Here is a 25,337-nt window from a genome sequence, read left to right as displayed (position 1 = left end):
TCTGCCCTGACAGACTCTCTACTACTTTACCCCCATAAAAACACCCAATATGGACTGCTGTATCCCTTCTCCTCCTCAGTGGTGGTTAACTGTTAGTCATTCTTGTGCTCTTGGCCAGCTGAAGAGGCCAGAGGTGGGCAGCCCATCCCAACTCAAAGGGGTAGAAGGGCTAGACGCCACGACGAGATTAGTGGGAACGGCAACAATGACCAGAGCAGCACTTTTCAAATGTTCTAAAGCTGATGAATCCTGGTCAATATAACACCATCTCACAGGACTCTAGGTAGATGGATTTGAATGATTTAACTATGTCATGATTCAGTTGAGCAGGTTGTTTGTTGCCATGGAACCATGACGTGCGTAGAAAGCAGATTGGAAGGTAATATTTCCCTAGAAGATGTTGTTTTGCCTCGATGGTTACGGGAAGGTAAAATAAAAAGGTGTTTTAAGGGAAGATTTCACTGAAGATGTTTAATTCAAGTGGGCAGTGTCTTCTTGGAGCTGGACTAGTTTAGTCCACGAGGAGACTAACTGTCAAGGAGATGCTCCGAGGTCTAGGCTCCACACCGCATTCCTCTTACATGCCCATATTTGGTGAAATGCAGCAGGCTCCCACTAACTAACAGGGCTAGAGAGAGAGAGAGAGAGAGAGAGAGAGAGCATTAGACCCCAAAACCACACAGAAATGCCAGATATGCCCCAGACCCAAACATTCCACACACACACACAGCCTGCCACTGCAAGCACCCAGAACTAATGTAGACTAATGTAATGTTGCTACATCAGATGGGATTGGATGTGTCGTACATTTGAGAGACATATGACTTGCGGTGAGAGACAGAGGCTAGCAGTGTTTTCTCAAACCCTGAGATGTAGCTGCAAACCAGTCCCTTGGGTAGTTGACTGACACCAGTTGGGCAGTTCTGAAGGGCCAGTTTCAATCTAAGCGGACCTCCCAAGACGGTCTACAGCTCCTCAGTCCCTGATGATAAGTTGTTGAGAAACCCTGGACCGGAGTGGGTCAATGACCGGGAGGAAACCGGGTCATCGAGTTCTCTCCATAGTCCACACTTTGTCTGACATAATGCTACAACAGAGAGCAGGAAGAGATACCATCCTGAAGATTCCCTATGGTCTGGGACCTCTGCACCAGGTGTTGAATTCATAGTTTGGTCGTTGTCATCCTGACTGAGGTATTTAACCCTAGTATTCAGCCGACGGGACTAGAAGCTGTAGTGAGTGAGTCTATCTGCCTGTGGGAGGAAGATAGGAGTAGTGTGTGTGATGCAACAGGGAGGAAGATAGGAGTAGTGTGTGTGATGCAACAGGGAGGAAGATAGGAGTAGTGTGTGTGATGCAACAGGGAGGAAGATAGGAGTAGTGTGTGTGATGCAACAGGGAGGAAGATAGGAGTAGTGTGTGTGATGCAACAGGGAGGAAGATAGGAGTAGTGTGTGTGATGCAACAGGGAGGAAGATAGGAGTACTGTGTGTGATGCAACAGGGAGGAAGATAGGAGTAGTGTGTGTGATGCAACAGGGAGAAGAAGATGCAACAGGGAGGAAGTAGTGTGTGTGATGCAACAGGGAGGAAGATAGGAGTAGTGTGTGTGATGCAACAGGGAGGAAGATAGGAGTAGTGTGTGTGATGCAACAGGGAGGAAGATAGGAGTAGTGTGTGTGATGCAACAGGGATGGCAGTGACGTGTCAAGGCACATGTGCTATTTAAAACGGCAGCTTCCTGCTTCACTCCCACCCCAGAGCAGAGCAGAGCAGGCAATGGTTTCTGACACCACTTGCCACCGGCCCGGGCAATAAAAAATACAATTAAAACCAGAAGAATTGATTGTTTATGGCAGGCCTGGGCAACTCCAGTCCCCGGGAGCGTGATTGGTGGTCACACATTTACCCCTAGCCCCAGGTAACACACCTGACTCCAACAATCAACTAATCATGATCTTCAGTTAAAAATGCAGTTTAAATCAGATGTGTTTGCTAGATGGGGTGGATGGGGAGAAAGTGTGACACCAATCATGCCCCAGAGGACTGGAGTTGCCCAGGACTGATTTATGGAGTAGGTGTACTCCACCTTAATTATATAGGCCCATGGGTTACAACATGACTTATGAGTTAGGCTATCATTCAGCGTCGTAACCGACTTCACTGGGCAAATGCTCACCTTCACTGGCGCGCTGGAGAAGTGTGCTCTTCAAAGATGAATCCCCTTTTCAAGATGGCGTCGTGTGGGCGAGTGGTTTGCTGACGTCCCACAGTTCCCCTGAACAAGGCAGTTAACCCACTGTTCCCCTGAACAAGGCAGTTAACCCACTGTTCCCCTGAGCAAGGCAGTTAACCCACTGTTCCCCTGAGCAAGGCCATTAACCCACTGTTCCCCTGAGCAAGGCCATTAACCCACTGTTCCCCTGAACAAGGCAGTTAACCCACTGTTCCCCTGAACAAGGCCGTTAACCCACTGTTCCCCTGAACAAGGCAGTTAACCCACTGTTCCCCTGAACAAGGCAGTTAACCCACTGTTCCCCTGAACGAGGCAGTTAACCCACTGTTCCCCTGAACAAGGCAGTTAACCCACTGTTCCCTGAACAAGGCCGTTAACCCACTGTTCCCTGAGCAAGGCCGTTAACCCACTGTTCCCTGAACAAGGCAGTTAACCCACTGTTCCCCTGAACAAGGCAGTTAACCCACTGTTCCCCTGAACAAGGCAGTTAACCCACTGTTCCCCTGAACACTGTTCCCTTTAACCCACTGTTCCCCTGAACAAGGCAGTTAACCCACAGTTCCCTGAACAAGGCAGTTAACCCACTGTTCCCCTGAACAAGGCAGTTAACCCACTGTAACCACTGTTCCCTGAACGTTAACCCACTGGCAGTTAACCCACTGTTCCCTGAACAAGGCAGTTAACCCACTGTTCCCCTGAACAAGGCCGTTAACCCACTGTTCCCCTGAGCAAGGCCGTTAACCCACTGTTCCCCTGAACAAGGCAGTTAACCCACTGTTCCCCTGAACAAGGCAGTTAACCCACTGTTCCCCTGAACAAGGCAGTTAACCCACTGTTCCCCTGAACAAGGCAGTTAACCCACTTTTCCCCTGAACAAGGCAGTTAACCCACTGTTCCCCTGAGCAAGGCCATTAACCCACTGTTCCCCTGAACAAGGCAGTTAACCCACTGTTCCCCTGAACAAGGCAGTTAACCCACTGTTCCCCTGAACGAGGCAGTTAACCCACTGTTCCCCTGAACGAGGCAGTTAACCCACTGTTCCCCTGGGCGAGGCAGTTAACCCACTGTTCCCCGGGCGCTGAAGACGTGGATGTCGATTTAAGGCAGCCCCGCCCCCCCCTTACCTCTCTGATTCAGAGAGACATATTTCAGTTTCCCCCTTTCCTTTTCCTTTACAGGTGGGACCCTATTTCCTGTATAGTGTACTGCGTTTCAACCAGGGTCCATAGTGCTCTGTTCAAAAGTAGTGCACTATACAGTGCACTCTCTCTCTGTGTGGACTGGACTGGCCCTCTCTCTCTCTCTCTGTGTGTGGACTGGACTGGCCCTCTCTCTCTCTCTCTCTCTCTCTCTCTCTCTCGGTGTGGACTGGACTGGCCCTCTCTCTCTCTCTGTGTGGACTGGACTGGCCCTCTCTCTCTCTGTGTGTGGACTGGACTGGCCCTCTCTCTCTCTGTGTGTGGACTGGACTGGCCCTCTCTTTCTCTCTGTGTGTGGACTGGACTGGCCCTCTCTCTCTCTGTGTGTGGACTGGACTGGCCCTCTCTCTCTCTGTGTGTGGACTGGACTGGCCCTCTCTCTCTCTGTGTGGACTGGACTGGCCCTCTCTCTCTCTGTGTGTGGACTGGACTGGCCCTCTCTCTCTCTGTGTGTGGACTGGACTGGCCTCTCTCTCTCTCTCTCTCTCTCTCTCTGTGTGGTCTCTCTCTCTCTCTCTCTCTCTCTCTCTCTCTCTCACAATTCTAGGATCAGCTTCTCTTCTGCCAAACCTAACCATCAAATTGTATTTGTCACTTGCACCGAATACAACGGGTGTAGTTGACAGTGAAATGCTTACTTACAAGCCCTTAACCAACAATGCAGTTTTAAGAAGAAAAGAAACTAAAATAAACTGAAGTAAATAAATAAATAAAAAGAACAAATAATTAAGGAGCAACAATAAAATAACAGTAGCGAGGCTATATACAGGGGTACCGACCGGTTAGTCGAGGTAATATGTACATGGCGCTCCGGTACCGCTTGAGAGAACAGTCTATGACTAGGGTGGCTGGAGTCTTTGACAATTTTTAGGGTTCTTCCTCTGACACCACCTGGTATAGAGGTCCTGTATGGCAGGAAGCTTGGCCCCAGTGATGTACTGGGCCGTATGTACTACCCTCTGTTGTGTCTTGCGGTCGGAGAGGGTGAGCAGTTGCCATACCAGGCAGTGCAACAAGTCAGGATGCTCTCGATGGTGCAGCTGTAGAACTTTTTGAGAATCTGAGGACCCATGCCAAATCTTTTCAGTCTACTGAGGGGGAATAGGCGTTGTCGTGCCTTCTTCATGACTGTCTTGGTGAGTTTGGACCATGATAGTTTGTTGGTGATGTGGACACCAAGGAACTTGAAGCCCCCGTCGATGAGAATGGCGTTGTCCTCGGTCTAACTCACTTCGGCTACGGACAGCGTAGGTCTAACTCACTAACTCAACGTGATCACACAGTCGTCCGGATTAGCTGAAGCTCTCGTGCATGTTTCAGTGTTACGTGCCTCGAAGCGAGCATAGAAGTTATTTAGCTCGTCTGGTAGGCTCGTGTCACTGGGCAGCTCTCAGCTGTTCTTCCCTTTGTAGTCTGTAGTAGTTTGCTCTGCCACATCCGACAAGCATCGGAGCTGGTGTAGAATGATTCAATCTTTGTCCTGTATTGACGCTTTGCCTGTTTGATGGTTCATCAGAGGGCATAGCGAGATTTCTCATAAGCTTCCAGTTTAGAGTCCCACTCCTTGAAAGCGGCAGCTCTGCCGTTTAGCTCAGTGTGAATGTTGTCTGTTATCCATTGCTTCTGGTTGGGGAATGTACGTACAATCGATGTGGGGACAACGTCATCAATGCACTTATTGATGAAGCCGGTGACTGATGTGGTTTACTCCTCAATGCCATCGGATGAATCCCAAAACAGTATTCCAGTCTGTGCTAGCAAAACAGTCCTGTAGCTTAGCATCTGCGTCATCTGACCACTTCCTTATTGAAGGAGTCACTGGTACTTCCTGCTTCGGTTTTTGCTTGAAAGCAGGAATCAAGAGGATAGAGTTATCCAGCCGCACTCCTCTCTTTCTCTCCCAGTCCCCATCCTCTCTCTCTCTCTCTCTCTCTCTCTGTCCCCATCCTCTTTCTCTCCCAGTCCCCATCCTCTCTCTCTCTCTGTCCCCATCCTCTCTCTCTCCCAGTCCCCATCCTCTCTCTCTCTCTCTGTCCCCATCCTCTCTCTCTCTGTCCCCATCCTCTCTCTCTCTGTCCCCATCCTCTCTCTCTCTCTCTGTCCCCATCCTCTCTCTCTCTCTCTCTGTCCCCATCCTCTCTCTCTCTCTCTCTCTCTCTGTCCACATCCTCTCTCTCTCTCTGTCCACATCCTCTCTCTCTCTCTGTCCACATCCTCTCTCTCTCTGTCCCCACCCTCTCTCTCTCCCAGTTCCCATCCTCTCTCTCTCTCTGTCCCCATCCTCTCTCTCTCCCAGTCCCCCTCCTCTCTCTCTCTCTGTCCCCATCCTCTCTCTCTCTCTGTCCCCATCCTCTCTCTCTCCCTGTCCCCATCCTCTCTCTCTCCCTGTCCCCATCCTCTCTCTTCTCTCTGTCCCCATCCTCTCTCTCTCTCTGTCCCCATCTCTCTCTCTCTCTGTCCCCATCCTCTCTCTCTCTCTGTCCCCATCCTCTCTCCCAGTCCCCCTCCTCTTTCTCTCTCTCTCTCTGTCCCCCACCTCTCTCTCTCTCTCTACCCTCCTCCCCTCTCTCTCTGTCCTCCTCCTCTCTCTCTCGCTCTCCCAGTCCCCCTCCTCTCCCTCCCTCTCTCCCCCTCCTCCCTCTCTCTCTCTCTCTGTTCTCCTCCTCCCTCTCTCTCTCTCTCTGTTCTCCTCTCTCTCTCTCTCTCTCTCTCTCTCTCTCTCTGTCCTCCTCCTCCTCTCTCTCTCGCTCTCCCAGTCCCCCTCCCCTCCCTCTCTCTCTGTCCTCCTCCCTCTCTCTCTCTCTCTGTCCTCCTCTCTCTCTCTCTCTCTCTCTCTCTCTCTGTCCTCCTCCTCTCTCTCTCTCGCTCTCCCAGTCCCCCTCCTCTCCCCCTCTCTCTGTCCTCCTCCCTCTCTCTCTCTCTCTGTCCTCCTCCCCTCTCTCTCTCTCTCTCTGTCCTCCTCCTCCTCTCTCTCTCTCTCTCTCTCTCTCTCTCTCTCTCTCTCTCTCTCTCTCCTCCTCTCTCTCTCTCTCTCTCTCTCTCTCGCTCTCTCTCTGTCCTCCTCTCTCTCTCCCAGTCCCCCTCCTCTCTCTCTCTCTCCCAGTCAATTCAGATTTCTTTATTGGCATGACGTAACAATGTACATATTGCCAAAGCTTATTTTGGATATTTACAATATAAAAATAAATCAAAATGAGAATCAAAATTGCCAACGGGACAACAGTAACAACAATAACCAAGGGTCAAAATAAACATACATTGAACAATAACAATAAGTATACAGTAGAGGACATGTGCAGGTTGATTGGTCTGTCAGACACTGTCCCTCAACTTATGGCAGGCAGCAATGTAGTGTGCTGCCAACCCACAGCTCTCTGCGTCCTCCCCCAACAGGACAGGTAGCCTATCCTCGTCAGAGGTCTTTGAAACCTTGGTTTTAAATTTGGGGAAATGACACTCTCTCGAATTGTTTTATATTTTTGACATTTTGTCAGGAAATGCAGCTCCGTCTCAGGTTCTGCTGTGGTGCAGTGGTTGCAAGGCCTTTCCTCTTACAGGGAGCCAGGTTTTCCTGTGTCTACCCTTCTCAATGTCAAGGTTTTTCTAAGGTTTTGATCAGTAACCATGGTCAAATAGTTATCCACGGTGTGCTGTTGATTTAGGGCCAGGTAGCCCTGCATTTAGCTTTGTGTTTGTGTTTCCCAATAAGCAATGTAGTTTTGTTTTGATTGTGTTGTAATTTGGTTTATCCTGATTGATTGGATGTTCTGGTCCGGAGGCTTCAGTGTGTTAGTAGAACAGGTTAGTGAACTCAGGACCAGCTTGATGAGGGGGCTGTTTTCTTTGCTCAGCTCTTGGCATTTGCAGGGCTTGGTAATGATATGAGAGGGGGTCACTGTATTTGAGATGTTTCCAAAACTGAATTGCTCTTTTTTGAGTTTTTATTATTAGTGAATATTGGCCTAATTCTGTCCTGCATGCATTGTTTGTAGTTTTCCTCTGGACAAGTAGGAGAATTTTACAGAACTCTGCATGCAGCATTTCAATGGGGTGTTTGTCCCATTTGGTGAAATCTTGTTTTGCAAGTGGACCCCACACCTCGCTTCCATAAAGTTCAATTGGTTCAGTGACACGTTCAATTAGTTTTAGCCAGATTTGAATAGGTATTTCAATTTGAATTAGCTTTTTAATGGCGTGGAATGCCCTGCCTGCTTTCTCTCTCAGTTCATTCACTGCCTCATTAAGGTGTCCAGTTGAGCTTATTTTTAAATCTAAGTAATTGTAGTGTGTGCAGTACTCTATATATTTTCTACCAATTGAGAACTTTGGTCTAATTCCCTGAGATCTGGATCTTCTCTGGAAAATCATTATTTTATTCTCTCTCTCCTCTCTCTTCTCACTCACTCACTCACTCACTCACTCACTCACTCACTCACTCACTCACTCACTCACTCACTCACTCACTCACTCACTCACTCACTCACTCACACTCACTCACTCACTCACTCACTCACTCACTCACTCACTCACTCACTCACTCACTCACTCACTCACTCACTCACTCACTCACACTCACTCACTGAACTAGAGAACCCATGCTGGGGTTCAGGGGGAGTTCTAGGGTTTTCTGGGAATTATGAGGTGACCGTGATGAATTGTGCCCCTCACCATATGCACATTTGCAGACCCACACATGAACATTAGCAGTAACACACACACATCACACACATACTGAATGAAATGTCATGGCAACTCTGGATAACGGTGGTGTGACCTTAGTAGGGCCTGATAAGCCCATCATACACGTCCTCTCTCTGTGTGACAGGGAGGGACAACAACAAACAGGCATATCTGTTATATAGCAGCTCCGGATAGAACACAGACTGAGATCTAGAACCCACCTGTCACAGACTGAGATCTAGAACCCACCTGTCACAGACTGAGATCTAGAACCCACCTGTCACAGACTGAGATCTAGAACCCACCTGTCACAGACTGAGATCTAGAACCCACCTGTCACAGACTGAGATCTAGAACCCACCTGTCACAGACTGAGATCTAGAACCCACCTGTCACAGACTGAGATCTAGAACCCACCTGTCACAGACTGAGATCTAGAATCCACCTGTCACAGACTGAGATCTAGAACCCACCTGTCACAGACTGAGATCTAGAACCCACCTGTCACAGACTGAGATCTAGAACCCACCTGTCACAGACTGAGATCTAGAACCCACCTGTCACAGACTGAGATCTAGCACCCACCTGTCACAGACTGAGATCTAGCACCCACCTGTCACAGACTGAGATCCAGCACCCACCTGTCACAGACTGAGATCTAGCACCCACCTGTCACAGACTGAGATCTAGCACCCACCTGTCACAGACTGAGATCCAGCACCCACCTGTCACAGACTGAGATCTAGCACCCACCTGTCACAGACTGAGATCTAGAACCCACCTGTCACAGACTGAGATCTAGCACCCACCTGTCACAGACTGAGATCATTGAACCTATCAGAAGTTGTAGTTTCCACTGCGGCTGTTGAGAGGAACTAATCAGACGTAAACTGTACCTCCCAGTTTGCTACAGGGCAGTAACCTCTCATCATTGTCCTGGTTTTAGTCTTGTTCTGCTTGAATTTTCCCTGGTCTACATGCTGTCATGTTGGCCGTTATCTGTGGCTGAATATTGTTTGTCTCTTCTTCCCCCTCCAGTCGAGCACTCTTCCCCAGGGAACGGTGAATTTGAACCTGTGTACTGACGTCATCGACGCCGAGCCCAAGACGGGCCAGAAGAACGCTCTCTGTATCATCACTCCTGAGCAGGAGTACTTTATACGAGGGGAGAACAAAGAGATCATCAATGGGTAAGTGTGTGTCTGGTGTGTGTGTTCTCTATGTCCTGAACTGAGCCGCTGACTAACATCCTGTTCCTCTCTCTATGTCCTGGACTGAGCCGCTGACTAACATCCTGTTCCTCTCTCTATGTCCTGGACTGAGCCGCTGACTAACATCCTGTTCCTCTCTCTATGTCCTGTACTGAGCCGCTGACTAACATCCTGTTCCTCTCTCTATGTCCTGGACTGAGTCGCTGACTAACATCCTGTTCCTCTCTCTATGTCCTGGACTGAGCCGCTGACTAACATCCTGTTCCTCTCTCTATGTCCTGGACTGAGTCGCTGACTAACATCCTGTTCCTCTCTCTATGTCCTGGACTGAGCCGCTGACTAACATCCTGTTCCTCTCTCTATGTCCTGGACTGAGCCGCTGACTAACATCCTGTTCCTCTCTCTATGTCCAGCTGGACTGAACAGCTGGTGGTTTATCCCAGGACCCTGACTAACATTCTGTTCCTCTCTCTCTGTCCAGCTGGACTGAACAGCTGGTGGTTTATCCCAGGACCCTGACTAACATTCTGTTCCTCTCTCTCTGTCCAGCTGGACTGAACAGCTGGTGGTTTATCCCAGGACCCTGACTAACATTCTGTTCCTCTCTCTATGTCCTGGACTGAGCCGCTTGTGGTTTATCCCAGGACCCTGACTAACATTCTGTTCCTCTCTCTATGTCCTGGACTGAGCCGCTTGTGGTTTATCCCAGGACCCTGACTAACATTCTGTTCCTCTCTCTATGTCCTGGACTGAGCCGCTGACTAACATTCTGTTCCTCTCTCTATGTCCTGGACTGAGCCGCTTGTGGTTTATCCCAGGACCCTGACTAACATTCTGTTCCTCTCTCTCTATCCAGCTGGACTGAGCCGCTTGTGGTTTATCCCAGGACCCTGACTAACATCCTGTTCCTCTCTCTATGTCCTGGACTGAGCCGCTTGTGGTTTATCCCAGGACCCTGACTAACATTCTGTTCCTCTTTCTATGTCCTGGACTGAGCCGCTTGTGGTTTGTCCCAGGACCCTGACTAACATTCTGTTCCTCTCTCTCTGCCCAGCTGGACTGAACAGCTGGTGGTTTATCCCAGGACTAACAAGCAGAACCAGAAGAAGAAACGCAAGGTGGAGCCCACCACTTCTCAGGAGCCAGGACCAGCTAAAGTGGCTGTGAAGGGATCAGGTATCCCCGAGGGGGGCTCGGAGAACGTTCCGGACTCCAGCTCCATCATCTGGCAGGAGGAGCTGAGCCACAGAGAGGCCGAGGGGGTGGCCTTGTGGCCTGCTCCTGACCTCCCCAGGCTGGGCTCACCACAGCCCTCTACAGGTATGGAGGAACCATGGTACAGTACACATCTAGCCCCATGGTCCCCATCTCTAGTGTATGTGCTGCATCAGATATATCTGAAGGGATTGAATGGTGTTAGCAAGCAATACAGCTGTGAAATATTATAACATTACAATGGAGAGATCATCTGTCTGTCTTTGACCTTCCACCCCAACCCCTTTCCAGGTGACTGTGGTTCCGTGGCCCGTGGCTCAGACGCCGGCTCAGTCAACGGTGACGAGGTGGACCGAAGTGGCCTCCACGGCTCGGTCCCTCTCGCCCACCGCAACCTCCTGTCTCCCACGGGCTCCTCCTCCACGGGCTCCTGCTCCAGCCTGGGCGGGGTCCCTCGCTGCTTCTCGCCGCTCCCCAGCGACCCCTTCCCCTCTGGCAGCTCCCTGCTGTCCAACGGCTCCCACATCAGCGGTTCGGTCAGCTCGCTGGACTCCGACGCAAGCGGCAACACGGTGACCAGCACAGAGAGCCACCTGGCAGGGCGGTTAGGGCTGGTCCTGGGAGGGCACCATGATACTCCACGGTCCAGGAGGCTGGAGGCCGAGGCCAGGAAGGCAGAGAAGAGGAGCAGAGTGAGGAGTCCTGGTGAGGAGAGAGAGGCCATTTTCAGTCCTGAGAAGAGGTGAGTCTGCCTGCCTGCCTGTCCTGTCTGTCCTGTCTTAGTTTGGAGAGCGAGGCCGTTTTCCGTCCTGAGAGTAGGTGTCTGTCTGTCCGTCCGTCCGTCTGTCCTGTCTTAGTTCAGAGAGAGGCCGTGTTCATTCCTGAGAAGAGGTGTCTACCCGTCTGTTCAACCAACTGTCCCCTGTATGCATGTCTGTCCTGTCTTAGTTCAGAGAGGAGGTGAATCTGACTCTCTGTCCTGTCTTAGTTCAGAGAGGAGGTGAATCTGACTCTCTGTTCTGTCTTAGTTCAGAGAGGAGGTGAATCTGACTCTCTGTTCTGTCTTAGTTCAGAGAGGAGGTGAATCTGACTCTCTGTTCTGTCTTAGTTCAGAGAGGAGGTGAATCTGACTCTCTGTTCTGTCTTAGTTCAGAGAGGAGGTGAATCTGACTCTCTGTTCTGTCTTAGTTCAGAGAGGAGGTGAATCTGACTCTCTGTTCTGTCTTAGTTCAGAGAGGAGGTGAATCTGACTCTCTGTTCTGTCTTAGTTCAGAGAGGAGGTGAATCTGACTCTCTGTTCTGTCTTAGTTCAGAGAGGAGGTGAATCTGACTCTCTGTTCTGTCTTAGTTCAGAGAGGAGGTGAATCTGACTCTCTGTTCTGTCTTAGTTCAGAGAGGAGGTGAATCTGACTCTCTGTTCTGTCTTAGTTCAGAGAGGAGGTGAATCTGACTCTCTGTTCGGTCTTAGTTCAGAGATTAGATGATTCTGACTGTTTGTCCTGTCTTAGTTCAGAGAGGAGGTGATCCTGACCGCAATCACTGTTTGTTACCTGGGATATATTTGTTGAGGTAAAGCATTATCTGTTAATCAGGTACTGACATAGGCTGGTAACCAGGTTAGTGGACTGTCTGACTGCTGGGTTAGACTAGCAGAAGGACATCTGTAGAGAATCCCATAACGCAGCAAGATACACGGTCTCTGCTGCTAAACACACACAGCTTTGTGAAACCCCCCCACCCCCCCACCAACACATCTGTGTCAATACACAGACTCTGTCCTCGAGGAAAAGGCTGTGTTTGGTGTAATCCAGACAGTGTAAGATGTGTGAATGTCTGCGTTCCACAGTTCCCAGTATACTTCACATGGGAATGAACTATGTTGATTATTGCTAGTCATCTTTCCCTGTGGTTTTATCAGGGCTGACGCTCAACATAAACATCCTGAATAAACAGGTTTTGTTCTTTCCATTCGCTCATCATCCGTTCATGACTCTGTTCTAGGAAAGGTTCAAGAGGTCACGCACACACACACGCACGGGTGTGCTTCATCCTTTTCCTCCCAACCCCCACCCGCCTCATCCCCTCATCCAAAACTAGTCCTGAAAGGAAAAGAGAAACGCGAGGGCAGCGCGAGGGCAGTGCAGAGAGAGAGGGCAGGGCGAGGGCAGTGCAGAGAGTGTGCAGAGAGAGAGGGCAGGGCGAGGGCAGGGCGAGGGCAGGGCGAGGGCAGTGCAGAGAGAGAGAGAGGGCAGGGCGAGGGCAGAGAGAGAGAGAGGGCAGGGCGAGGGCAGGACAGAGAGTGGGCAGAGAGAGAGGGCAGCGCGAGGGCAGCGCGAGGGCAGAGCGAGGGCAGTGCAGAGAGAGAGGGCAGGGCGAGGGCAGGGCGAGGGCAGTGCAGAGAGTGTGCAGAGAGAGAGGGCAGGGCGAGGGCAGGGCAGAGAGAGAGAGAGGGCAGGGCGAGGGCTGGGCAGAGAGAGAGGGCAGGGCGAGGGCAGGGCAGAGAGAGAGAGAGGGCAGGGCGAGGGCAGGGCAGAGAGAGAGAGAGGGCAGGGCGAGGGCAGGGCAGAGAGAGAGGGCAGGGCGAGGGCAGGGCAGAGAGAGAGAGAGGGCAGGGCGAGGGCAGAGAGAGAGAGAGGGCAGGGCGAGGGTAGGGCGAGGGCAGAGCGAGGGCAGGGCAGAGAGTGGGCAGGGCAGAGACTGGGCAGAGAGAGAGGGCAGGGCAGAGAGAGGGCAGGGCAGAGGGCAGGGCAGAGAGGGCAGAGAGAGGGCAGGGCAGAGAGAGAGGGCAGGGCAGAGAGAGAGGGCAGAGAGCGCAGGGCAGAGAGGGCAGGGCAGAGAGGGCAGGGCAGAGAGAGGGCAGGGCAGAGAGAGAGGGCAGGGCAAGGGCAGAGCAGGGACGTCCAGTCGACTGACGGTCCATTTGGTTTCATTTGGAAACGCTGTCACTCTGGAACCCAGCAGCCAACTAGCACTTCAGTACTGAATTACAGTACCAGTCAAAGGTTTGGATACACCTACTCATTCCAGGGTTTTTCTTTAGTTTTACTATTTTCTACATTGTAGAATAGTAGTGAAAAACATCAAAACTATTAAATAACACATATGAAATCATGTAGTAACATGAAAACAGTTACTACAAATTTGCATATTTTATATTTGAGATTATTCACCATTTGCCTTGACAGTTTTGCACACTCTTAGCATTCTCTCAACCAGCTTCATTAGGTAGTCACCTGGAATGCATTTCAATTAACAGGTTTGCATTTTTAAAAGTTCATTTGTGGAATTTCTTCCCTTAATGTGTTTGAGTCAATCAGTTGTGTTATGACAAGGTTGGGGTGGTATACAGAAGATAGCCCTATTTGGTGAAAGACCAAGTCCATATTATGTCAAGAACAGCTCAAATAAACCAAGAGAATAAGCCCTACCCTCCGGCGCCAAAGATGGCTGCCGTCTTATCGGCTCTTAACCAACCATGCTATTTTGTTTGTTTTTCCTGTTGTTCGTAACTTGATTTGTCCATAATGTTGCTGCTACCATCTCTTATGACCGAAAAGAGCTTCTGGACATCAGAACTGGGATGAGGAGTTCTTCATCAAAGAGTCGAATGCGAGGGATATACTACAGACACCCGACCAGGCCCAGATCCCTGTGATTCGCTGGAAAAGGAAACGTAGGTTTCGCGGAAAGAGATCAGGATGCTTTGTGAGGATCAGGTGACGAGTGGCTAATCTGCCCTTCGTTCTGCTAGCTAACGTTCAATCACTGGAAAATAAATGGGACGAACTGAAAACGCATATATCCTACCAACGGGACATTTAAAAACTGTAATATCTTATGTTTCACCAAGTCGTGGCTGAATGACGACATTAAGAACATACAGCTGGCGTGTTATACACTGTATCGGCAGGACAGAACAGCAGCCTCTGGTAAAGACACGGGGCGGGGGCCTATGCATATTTGTAAGCAATAGCTGGTGCACGATATCTAAGGAAGTCTCAGGGTTTTGCTCGCCTGAGGTAGAGTATCTCATGATAAGCTGTAGACTACATTATCTACCTAGATAATTTATCTGTATGTTTCGTAGCTGTTCACAGACCAAGGCTGGCACTAAAACCGCACTCAATAAGCTGTTTCCACCATAAGAAAACAGGAAAACGCTCATCGGCGCTCCTAGTGGCCGGGGACTTTAATGCAGGGAAACTTAAATCAGTTTTACTTAATTTCTATCAGCATGTTAAATGTGCAACCAGAGGGGAAAAATATTCTAGACCACCTTTATAACACGCACAGAGACGCGTACAAAGCTCTCCCTCACCCTCCATTTGTCAAATCTGACGATAACTCTATCCTCCTGATTCCTGCTTACAAGCAAAAATTAAAGCAGGAAGCACCAGTGACTCGGTCATGAAAAAGTGGTCAGATGAAGCAGATGCGAAACTTCAGGACTGTTTTGCTAGCACAGACTGGAACATGTTCCGGGATTCTTCCGATGGCATTGAGGAGTACACCACATCAGTCACTAGCTTTATCAATAAGTGCATCAATGAAGTTGTCCACAGTGACTGTACGTACATACCCCAACCAGAAGCCATGGATTACAGGCAACATTCGCACTGAGCTAAACGGTAGAGCTGCCCCTTTCAAGGAGTGGGACTCTAAACTGGAAGCTTATAAGAAATCCCGCTATGCCCTCTGATGAACCATCAAACAAGTAAAGCGTCAATACAGGACTAAGATCGAATCGTACAACACCGGCTCCGATGCTCTTCGAATTAAATTTTTTATTTTTTATTTCACCTTTATTTAACCAGGTAGGCTAGTTGAGAACAAGTTCTCATTTGCAACTGCGACCTGGCCAAGATAAAGCATAGCAGTGTGAACAGACAACACAGAGTAACACATGGAGTAAACAATGAACAAGTCAATAACACAGTAGAGAAAAAAAAAGGGGGGGGGGTCTATATACAATGTGTGCAAAAGGCATGAGGTAGGCAAATAATTACAATTTTGCAGATTAACACTGGAGTGATAAATGATCAGATGGTCATGTACAGGTAGAGATATTGGTGAGCAGAAGAGTAAATAAATAAAAACAGTATGGGGATGAGGTAGGTGAAAATGGGTGGGCTATTTACCAATAGACTATGTACAGCTGCAGCGATCGGTTAGCTGCTCAGATAGCTGATGTTTGAAGTTGGTGAGGGAGATAAAAGTCTCCAACTTCAGCGATTTTTGCAATTCGTTCCAGTCACAGGCAGCAGAGTACTGGAACGAAAGGCGGCCGAATGAGGTGTTGGCTTTAGGGATGATCAGAATATGGCAGGGCTTGCAAACTACTACAGACTACAAAGGGAAGCACAGCTGAGAGCTGCCCAGTGACACGAGCCTACCAGACGAGGTAAATAGCTGCTCACTTCGAGGCAAGTAACACTGAAACATGCATGAGAGCATCAGCTGTTCCGGACGACTGTCTGATCGCACTCTCCGCAGCCGATGTGAGTAAGACCTTTAAACAGGTCAACATTCACAAGGCCGCTGGGCCAGACAGATTTCCAGGATGTGTACTGCGAGCATGCGCTAACCAACTGGCATGTGTCTTCACTGACATTTTCAACCTCTCCCTGTCTGAGTGTGTAATACCAACATGTTTCAAGCAGACCACCATAGTCCCTATGCCCAAGAACACTAAGGTAACCTGCCTAAATGACAACCGACCCGTAGCACTCACGTCTGTAGCCATGAAATGCTTTTAAAGGCTGGTCATGGCTCACATCAACACCATTATCCCAGAAACCCTAGACCCACTCCAATTTGCATACCGCACCAACAGATACACAGATGATGCAATCACTATTGCACTCCACACTGCCCTTTCCCACCTGGACAAAAGGAACACCTACGTGAGAATGCTAATCATTGACTACAGCTCAGCGTTCAACACCATAGTCCCCTCAAAGCTCACCACTAAGCTAAGGATCCTGGGACTAAACACCTCCCTCTGCAACTAGATCCTGGACATCCTGACAGGCCACCCCCAGATAGGTAACAACAGGATAGGTAACAACACATCCGCCAAGCTGATCCTCAACACAGGGGCCCCTCAGGGGTGCGTGCTCAGTCCCCTCCTGTACTCCCTGTTCACTCATGACTGCATTGCCAGGCATGACTCCAACACCATCATTAAGTTTGCTGATGACACAACAGTGCTATGCCTGATCACCGACAACGATGTGACAGCCTATAGGGAAGAGGTCAGAGACCTGACTATGTGGTGCCAGGACAACATCCTCTCCCTCCTTTGATCAAGACAAAGGAGATCTTTCTTTTTTTAACCCCCTTTTTTCTCCCCAATGTCGTGGTATCCAATTGGTAGTAGTTACAGTCTTGTCTCATCGCTACAACTCCCGTACGGACTATGGAGAGGTGAAGGTCAAGAGCCATGCGTCCTCCGAAATACAACCCAACCAAGCCGCACTGCTTCTTGACATAATGCACATTTAACCTAGAAGCCAGCCGCACCAATGTGTCGGAGGAAACACCGTACACCTGGCGACCTGGTCAACGTGCACTGCGCCCGGCCCCCCACAGGAATCACTAGTGCGCGATGAGACAAGGATATCCCTTCCGGCCAAACCCTCCCTAACCCGGAAGATACTGGGTCAATTGTGCACCACCCCATGGGCTGGCTGCGACAGAGCCTGGGCTCAAACCCAGAATCTCTGGTGGCACATCTAGCACTGCAGTGCAGTGCCTTAGACCACTGCGCCACCCGGGAGGCTACAAAGGAGATCATTGTGGACTACAGGAAAAGGAGGACCGAGCACATGCCCATTCTCATCGACGGGGCTGTAGTGGAGCAGGTTGAGAGCTTCAAGCTCCTTGGCGTCCACATCACCAACAAACTAACATGGTCTAAGCACACCAAGACAGTCGTGAAGAGGGCACAACAAAACCTATTCCCCCTCAAGAGACTGAAACGATTTGGAATGGGTCCTCAGATCCTCAAAAGGTTCTACAGCTGCAACATCGAGAGTATCCTGACTGTTTGTATCACTGCCTGGTACGGCAACTGCTCGCCCTCCGGCCTCAAGGCACTACAGAGGGTATTGCGAACGGCCCAATACCGGTTTCTCGCTCCCCGTAAAGCGACTCTTGCTCCCCGTAAATTAATTATTCTCCTTATCAAAAGAGAGCGTCAAAAGAAATCTGAGGAAGGCTGTCGGTGTATCTGTGTGTGGGGGAAGGCTGTCGGTGTATCTGTGTGTGGAGGAAGGCTGTCGGTGTATCTGTGTGTGGAGGAAGGCTGTCGGTGTATCTGTGTGTGGAGGAAGGCTGTCGGTGTATCTGTGTGTGGAGGAAGGCTGTCGGTGTATCTGTGTGTGGAGGAAGGCTGTCGGTGTATCTGTGTGTGGAGGAAGGCTGTCGGTGTATCTGTGTAAGGAGGAAGGCTGTCGGTGTATCTGTGTGTGGAGGAAGGCTGTCTGTGTATCTGTGTGTGGAGGAAGGCTGTCGGTGTATCTGTGTGTGGAGGAAGGCTGTCGGTGTATCTGTGTGTGGAGGAAGGCTGTCTGTGTATCTGTGTGTGGAGGAAGGCTGTCTGTGTATCTGTGTGTGGAGGAAGGCTGTCTGTGTATCTGTGTGTGGAGGAAGGCTGTCGGTGTATCTGTGTGTGTTTGTGGAAGTTTGAACACGGTCACAGGAGTAGGAGCCTGTCCTTCTCAATGTCATCATGTCTGTTAATCCGTTTCATGTAGCAGTCTAATGTAATATTAATTTATATGCATGTGGATTATGTAATGTTTACTTGGTGAACAATCCCCCCCTACACACGCACACACACACACACACACACACACACACACACACACACACACAAAGTTGCACTATCCAATAAAGATGTTTTATTCTCTCCACTGAGAAGGAATTCTCTTTCGCTGTATCCATTTCTTTAATCCACAGGAAGAATGAAGATGTAATGAAAGTTCAAATAAAGGCACCTGACCCTTCACCTCTGATCTCTACTCTTCACCTCTGATCTCTACCCTTCACCTCTGACCTCTACCCTTCACCTCTGATCTCTACCCTTCACCTCTGACCTCTACCCTTCACCTCTGACCTCTACTCTTCACATCTGACCTCTACTCTTCACCTCTGACCTCTACCCTTCACCTCTGATCTCTACCCTTCACCTCTGACCTCTACTCTTCACCTCTGACCTCTACTCTTCACCTCTGATCTCTACTCTTCACCTCTGACCTCTACCCTTCACCTCTGATCTCTACTCTTCACCTCTGATCTCTACCCTTCACCTCTGACCTCTGCTCTTCACCTCTGACCTCTACTCTTCACCTCTGATCTCTACTCTTGTTCCCTGTGTGTTCCAGCCGATCTGGGGTGATAGAGAAGCTGGAGGCGTTGGAGCTGGAGAATCCAGAGAGGATGGAGATGGAGGAGGCTGGGAGGACAGGAGCCAGGCAGGGCCGCAGCGAACGCAGACGCTTCCACACAGAGGTACAACTTCAGAACCGTGTGTGTGGTACAGATACGTCTTTAACGTCATTCAGTTGAGGTCGATCAAAGAGAGGTTATTAACTATGGAAAAAAGCCTCTGCCCAGACATTATTGTCATAGCTGACACAGGACATTGTCTACTTGTTTAAAAGCCCAGTGCAACATCACATGAAATAGCTCAACTCGATTAAGTTAGCTGTTGCACATGAAGCAGATACTCTATCTCTCTCACACACACACACACACACACACACACACACACACACACACACACACACACACACACCCACATTGTCACTCCCTCTGTCAAGTCAAATTGTATTTGTCACATGTGCCGAATACAACAGGTAGACCTTACAGTGAAATACTTACTTACAAGCCCTTAACCAACAATGCAGTTTTAAGAAAATCCCTAAAGAAGTAAGAGATAAGAATAACAAATTAATTAAAGAGCAGCAGTAAATAACAATAGTGGGGCTATATACAGGGGGTACCGGTACAGAGTCAATGTGGAGGCTATATACAGGGGGTACCGGTACAGAGTCTATGTGGAGGCTATATACAGGGGGTACCGGTACAGAGTCAATGTGCGGGGGACACCGGTATGTTGAGGAAATGTAGGTAATTATGTACATGTAGGTAGAGTTATTAAAGTGGCTTTGCATAGATAATAGCAGAGAGTAGCAGCAGTGTGAGGGGGGGGGGCATGCAAATAGTCTGGGTGGCCATTTGATTAGCTGTTCATGAGTCTTATGGCTTGGGGGTAGAAGCTGTTTAGAAGCCTCTTGGACCAAGAGTTGGCGCTCCGACTGGGGTGGCTGGAGTCTTTGACTATTTTCAGGGCCTTCCTCTGACAACACCTGGTATAGAGGTCCTGGGTGGCAGGAGGCTTGGCCCCTGTGATGTACTGGGCCATTCGCACTAAACTCTGTAGTGCCTTGCGGTCTAAGGCCGAGTAGTTACCATGCCAGGCTGTGATGCAACCCGTCAGGATGTTCTCGTTGGTGCAGCTGTAAAACCTTTTGAGGATCTGAGGATCCTTGCCAAATCTTTTCAGTCTCTTGAGGGGGAATACGTTTTGTTGTGCCCTCTTCAGGACTGTCTTGGTGTGCTTGGACCATGTTAGTTTGTTGGTGATGTGGACGCCAAGGAACTTGAAGCTCTCAACCTGCTCCACTACAGCCCCGTTGATGAGACTGGGGGTGTGCTCGGTCTGGGTTAGAGCCCAGGCTCTGTCGCAGCCGGCCGCAACCGGGAAACCCATGGGGCGGCGCACAATTGGCCCAGCATCTCCCGGGTTAGGGAAGGTTTGGCCGGCAGGGATATCCTTGTCTCATCGCGCATTAGCGACTCCTGTGGCGGGCCGGGCGAAGTGCACGCTGACCAGGTCACCAGGTGTACAGCCCTGTCGATGAGAATGGGGGTGTGATCGGTCCTCCTTTTACTGTAGTCCACAATCATCTCCTTTGTCTTGATCATGTTGAGGGAGAAGTTGTTGTCCTTGCACCACACGGTCAGGTCTCTGACCTCCTCCCTATAGGCTGTCTCATCATTGTCGGTGTTCAGACCTACCACTGTTGTCATCTGCAAATTTAATGATGGTGTTGGAGTCGTGCTTGGCCGTGCAGCCATGAGTAAACAGGGAGTACAGGAGGGGACTGAGTACGCACCCCTGAGGGCCCTCCGTGTTGAGGATCAGAGTGGTGGATGTGTTGTTTCCTACCCTTACCATCTGGGGGCGGCCCGTCAGGAAGTCCAGGATCCAGTTGTAGAGGGAGGTGTTTAGTCCCAGGGTCCTTAGCTTAGTGATGAGCTTTGAGGGCACTATGGTGTTGAACGCTGAGCTGTAGTCAATGAATAGCATTCTCATGTAGGTGTTCCTTTTGTCCAGGTAAGAAAGAGCAGTGTGGAATGCAATAGAGATTGCGTTATCTGTGTATCTGTTGGTGCGGTATGCAAATTGGAGTGGGTCTAGGGTTTCTAGGATAATGGTGTTGATGTGAGCCATGACCAGCCTTTCAAAGCACTTCATGCCTACAGACGTGAGTGCTACGGGTCAGTAGTCATTTAGGCAGGTTATCTTAGTGTTCTTTGGCACAGGGACTATGGTGGTCTGCTTGAAACATGTTGGTATTACAGACTCAGACAGGGAAAGGTTGAAAATGTCAGTGAAGACACTTGCCAGTTGGTCAGCGCATGCTCACAGTACACGTCCTGGTAATCCGTATGGCCCAGCGGCCTTGTGAATGTTGACTTGTTTTAAGGTCTTACTCATATCGGCTGCAGAGAGTGTGATCACGCAGTCGTCCGGAACAGCTGATGCTCTCATGCATGTTTCAGTGTTACTTGCCTCGAAGCTAGCATTGAAGTAATTTAGCTCGTCTGGTAGGGTTGTGTTTGTGGGCAGCTCTCGGCTGTGCTTCCCTGTGTTATCTGTAATAGCCTGCCACACGTCGGCGTTGTACGATTCGATCTTAGTCCTGAATTGACGCTTTGCCTGTTTGCTGGTTCATCGGAGCGCATAGCGAGATTTCTTATAAGCTTCCAGTTTAGAGTCCCGCTTCTTGAAAGCGTCAGCTCTACCCTTTAGCTCAGTGCGAATGTTGCCTGTAATCCATGGCTTCTGGTTGGGGTATGTACGTATGGTCTATGTGGGGACGACGTCATCGATACACTTATTGACGAAGCCAGTGACTGATGTTGTGTTCTTCTCAATGCCATTGAGAAGAACACAACAATATGCCAACATATTCCATCCTCTTTGTTTTGAATTCAGGAGCTTGTGCTTTGTTCATTTCCAGTTTCCATTATGTGTCTCGATTCCCCTGACACTTACTTCCCTTTCCACCCCTGACTCTGGTCTGGCCTGCTCTGCTCTGGCCTGCTCTGCTCTGGCCTGCTCTGCTCTGGTCCGGCCTGCTCTGGTCCGGCCTGCTCTGGTCCGGCCTGCTCTGGTCCGGCCTGCTCTGGTCCGGCCTGCTCTGGTCCGGCCTGCTCTGCTCTGGCCTGCTCTGGTCTGGCCTGCTCTGGTCCGGTCCGGCCGGGGCAAACCAACCTCTGTAATAGGAATAACAACAGAAAGAGAGCAATTGTCCCCCCCCCCCCCAAAAAAGAATGAGAAAAATGTCCCCAGAAGTGAGACTGTTTAGAGCAACTTTTAAAACCTGTACACCAAGTTTGTCCTGTCTGTATTGTCAAGCATGTATGGCATTTTCAGACTGGCACAAATAAAGGATGCTTATAGTAAACATCATGCTACCTGCACATACACACTCCCATTACCTTCTCTCTCTCTCTCGTTCTTTCTTAGACACACACACTGCTCCTGAATGAGGCTTGCTTTTCTTCTGTGTCAGTGTCTTTGTTTCTGTTCTCTCTGGTTTGGTGAAAGGCTGTTGGGTTCAGGTTAGAAGATGTGTGATTCTGATTAGAAAAATTACTTGTTCTTCTAATGACAGCTGTGCAGAGATCGTATCTCGTTTTATCATATGTTAAACTACTCACATTGGAGGAGTCGATGTTCTGTTCATAACAACACAAATAACATACATTAAGGCTATTGTATAATGTTTGGATCCTCTGAAATCCATGAGGTAGGTAGGTGTTCTGTACGAGTGCACTCTCCAGGGAGAAGGACGAGCAACAGAATTAGGCTCATGATATCTCATGATACCTCCTTTGTCCCACCTCCCACACATGCGGTGACCTCACCCATTATAACCAGTTTATCCAGAGATACAACCTCTCTTATCATCACCCAGTGCCTGGGCTTACCTCCGCTGTACCCGCACCCCACCATACCCCTGTCTGCACATTATGCCCTGAATATATTCTACCATGCCCAGAAATCTGCTCCTTTTATTCTTTGTCCCCAACGCTCTAGGCGACCAGTTTTGATAGCCTTTAGCCGTACCCTCATCCTACTCCTCCTCTGTTCCTCTGGTGATGTGGGGGTAAACCCAGGCCCGCGTGTCCACAGGCACCCTCATTTGTTGACTTCTGTGATCGAAAAAACCTTGGTTTCATGTATGTCAACATCAGAAGCCTGTTTGTTTTACTCACTGCTTTAGCACACTCCGCCAACCCTGATGTCCTTGCCGTGTCTGAATCCTGGCTTAGGAAGGCCACCAACAATTCTGAGATTTACATACCCAGCTATAACATTTTCCGTCAAGATAGAACTGCCAAAGGGGGAGGAGTTGCAATCTACTGCAGAGAGAGCCTGCAAAGTTCTGTCATACTTTCCAGGTCTATACCCAAACAGTTTGAACTTCTAATTTAAAAAAACCGCTTCCAGCTGTGCCCTGGACACCATTTGTGAATTGATCGCCCCCCATCTAGCTTCAGAGATCGTTCTGTTAGGTGACCTAAACTGGGATATGGGACACCCCGGCAGTCCTACAATCTAAGCGAGATGCCCTCAATCTCACACAAATCATCAAGGAACCCACCAGGTACAACCCCAAATCTGTTAACATGGGCACCCTCATAGACATTATCCTGACCAACTTGCCCTCCAAATACACCTCCGCTGTTTTCAATCACGATCACTGCCTCATTGCCTGTATCCGCTATGGTTCCGCGGTCAAACGACCACCCCTCATCACTGTCAAACGCTCCCTAAAACATTTCTGCGAGCAGGCCTTTCTAATCGACCTGGCCCGGGTATCCTGGAAGGATATTGACCTCATCCCGTCAGTCGAGGATGCCTGGTCATTCTTTAAAAGTAATTTCCTCACCATCTTAGATAAGCATGCCCCGTTCAAAAAAAATGCAGAACTAAGAATAGATATAGCCCTTGGTTCACTCCAGACCTGACTGCCCTTGACCAGCACAAAAACATCCTGTGGCAGACTGCCATAGCATCGAATAGTCCCCACGATATGCAACTGTTCAGGGAAGTCAGGAACCAATACACGCAGTCAGTCAGGAAAGCAAAGGCTAGCTTTTTCAAGCAGAAATTTGCATCCTGTAGCTCTAACTCCAAAACGTTTTGGGACACTGTAAAGTCCATGGAGAACAAGAGCACCTCCTCCCAGCTACCCACTGCACTGGGGCTAGGTAACACGGTCACTACTGATAATCCATGATAATCGGACATTTCAATAAGCATTTCTCAACGGCTGGCCATGCCTTCCTCCTGGCTACTCCAACCCCGGCCAACAGCTCCGCCCCCCCGCAGTTACTCGCCCAAGCTTCCCCAGCTTCTCCTTCACCCATATCCAGACAGCAGATGTTCTGAAAGAGCTGCAAAACCTGGACCAGTACAAATCAGCTGGGCTAGACAATCTGGACCCTCTCTTTCTAAAACAATCCGCCGCCATTGTTGCAACCCCTATTACCAGCTTGTTCAACCTCTTTTGTATCGTCCGAGATCCCTAAAGATTGGAAAGCTGCCGCAGTCATCCACCTCTTCAAGGGGGGTGACACCCTAGACCCAAACTGTTACAGACCTCTATCCATCCTGCTCTGCCCATCTAAAGTCTTCGGATACAAAGTTTATAAACAGATCACTGAGCATTTCGAATCCCACCGTACCTTCTCCGCTGTGCAATCCGGCTCCCGAGGCGGTCACGGGTGCACCTCAGCCACGCTCAAGGTACTAAACGATATCATAACCGCCATCGATAAAAGACAGTACTGTGCAGCCGTCTTCATTGACCTGGCCAAGGCTTTCGACTCTTGTCAATCACCGTATTCTTATCGGCAGACTCAATAGCCTTGGTTTTTCTGACGACTGCCTGGCCTGGTTCACCAACTACTTTGAAGATAGAGTTCAGTGTGTCAAATCGGAGGGCATGTTGTCCGGACCTCTGGCAGTCTCTATGGGGGTACCGCAGGGTGGGTTCAATTCTCGGGCCGACTCTTTTCTCTGTATATATCAATGATGTCACTCTTGCTGCGGGCAATTCCCTGATCCACCTCTACGCAGACGACACCATTCTGTATACTTCTGGCCCTTCCTTGGACACTGTGCTATCTAACCTCCAAACGAGCTTCAATGCCATACAACACTCCTTCTGTGGCCTCCAACTGCTCTTAAACACTAGTAAAACCAAATGCATGCTTTTCAACCGTTCGCTGCCCGCCCCCGCCCGCCCGACTAGCATCACCACCCTGGACGGTTCCGACCTAGAATATGTGGACAACTATAAATACCTAGGTGTCTGGCTAGACTGTAAACTCTCCTTCCACACTCATATTAAACATCTCCAATCCAAAATCAAATCTAGAATCGGCTTACTATTTCACAACAAAGCCTCCTTCACTCATGCCGCCAAAC

General features: G+C 49.6%; 1 protein-coding gene across 3 annotated transcripts in view; it reads left to right on the top strand.

The window, feature by feature from the left end:
• The window catches only part of LOC115107164 (myosin phosphatase Rho-interacting protein-like), a 76,625-nt gene that overhangs the window by 19,537 nt on the left and 31,751 nt on the right, over positions 1–25,337 (top strand). For all 3 annotated transcript variants that reach the window (XM_065007846.1, XM_065007845.1, XM_065007844.1), the window contains exons 4-7: positions 9,153–9,304; positions 10,380–10,645; positions 10,832–11,282; positions 18,928–19,054. In XM_065007846.1, the coding sequence (XP_064863918.1) occupies positions 9,153–9,304; positions 10,380–10,645; positions 10,832–11,282; positions 18,928–19,054 (996 nt within the window). The remainder of the gene's footprint in view (positions 1–9,152; positions 9,305–10,379; positions 10,646–10,831; positions 11,283–18,927; positions 19,055–25,337) is intronic.

This window comes from Oncorhynchus nerka, linkage group LG23 (genome assembly GCF_034236695.1).
Source record: "Oncorhynchus nerka isolate Pitt River linkage group LG23, Oner_Uvic_2.0, whole genome shotgun sequence".
Taxonomy (NCBI): Eukaryota; Metazoa; Chordata; class Actinopteri; order Salmoniformes; family Salmonidae; genus Oncorhynchus; species Oncorhynchus nerka.
This window is presented reverse-complemented; position numbering and strand designations above follow the sequence as displayed.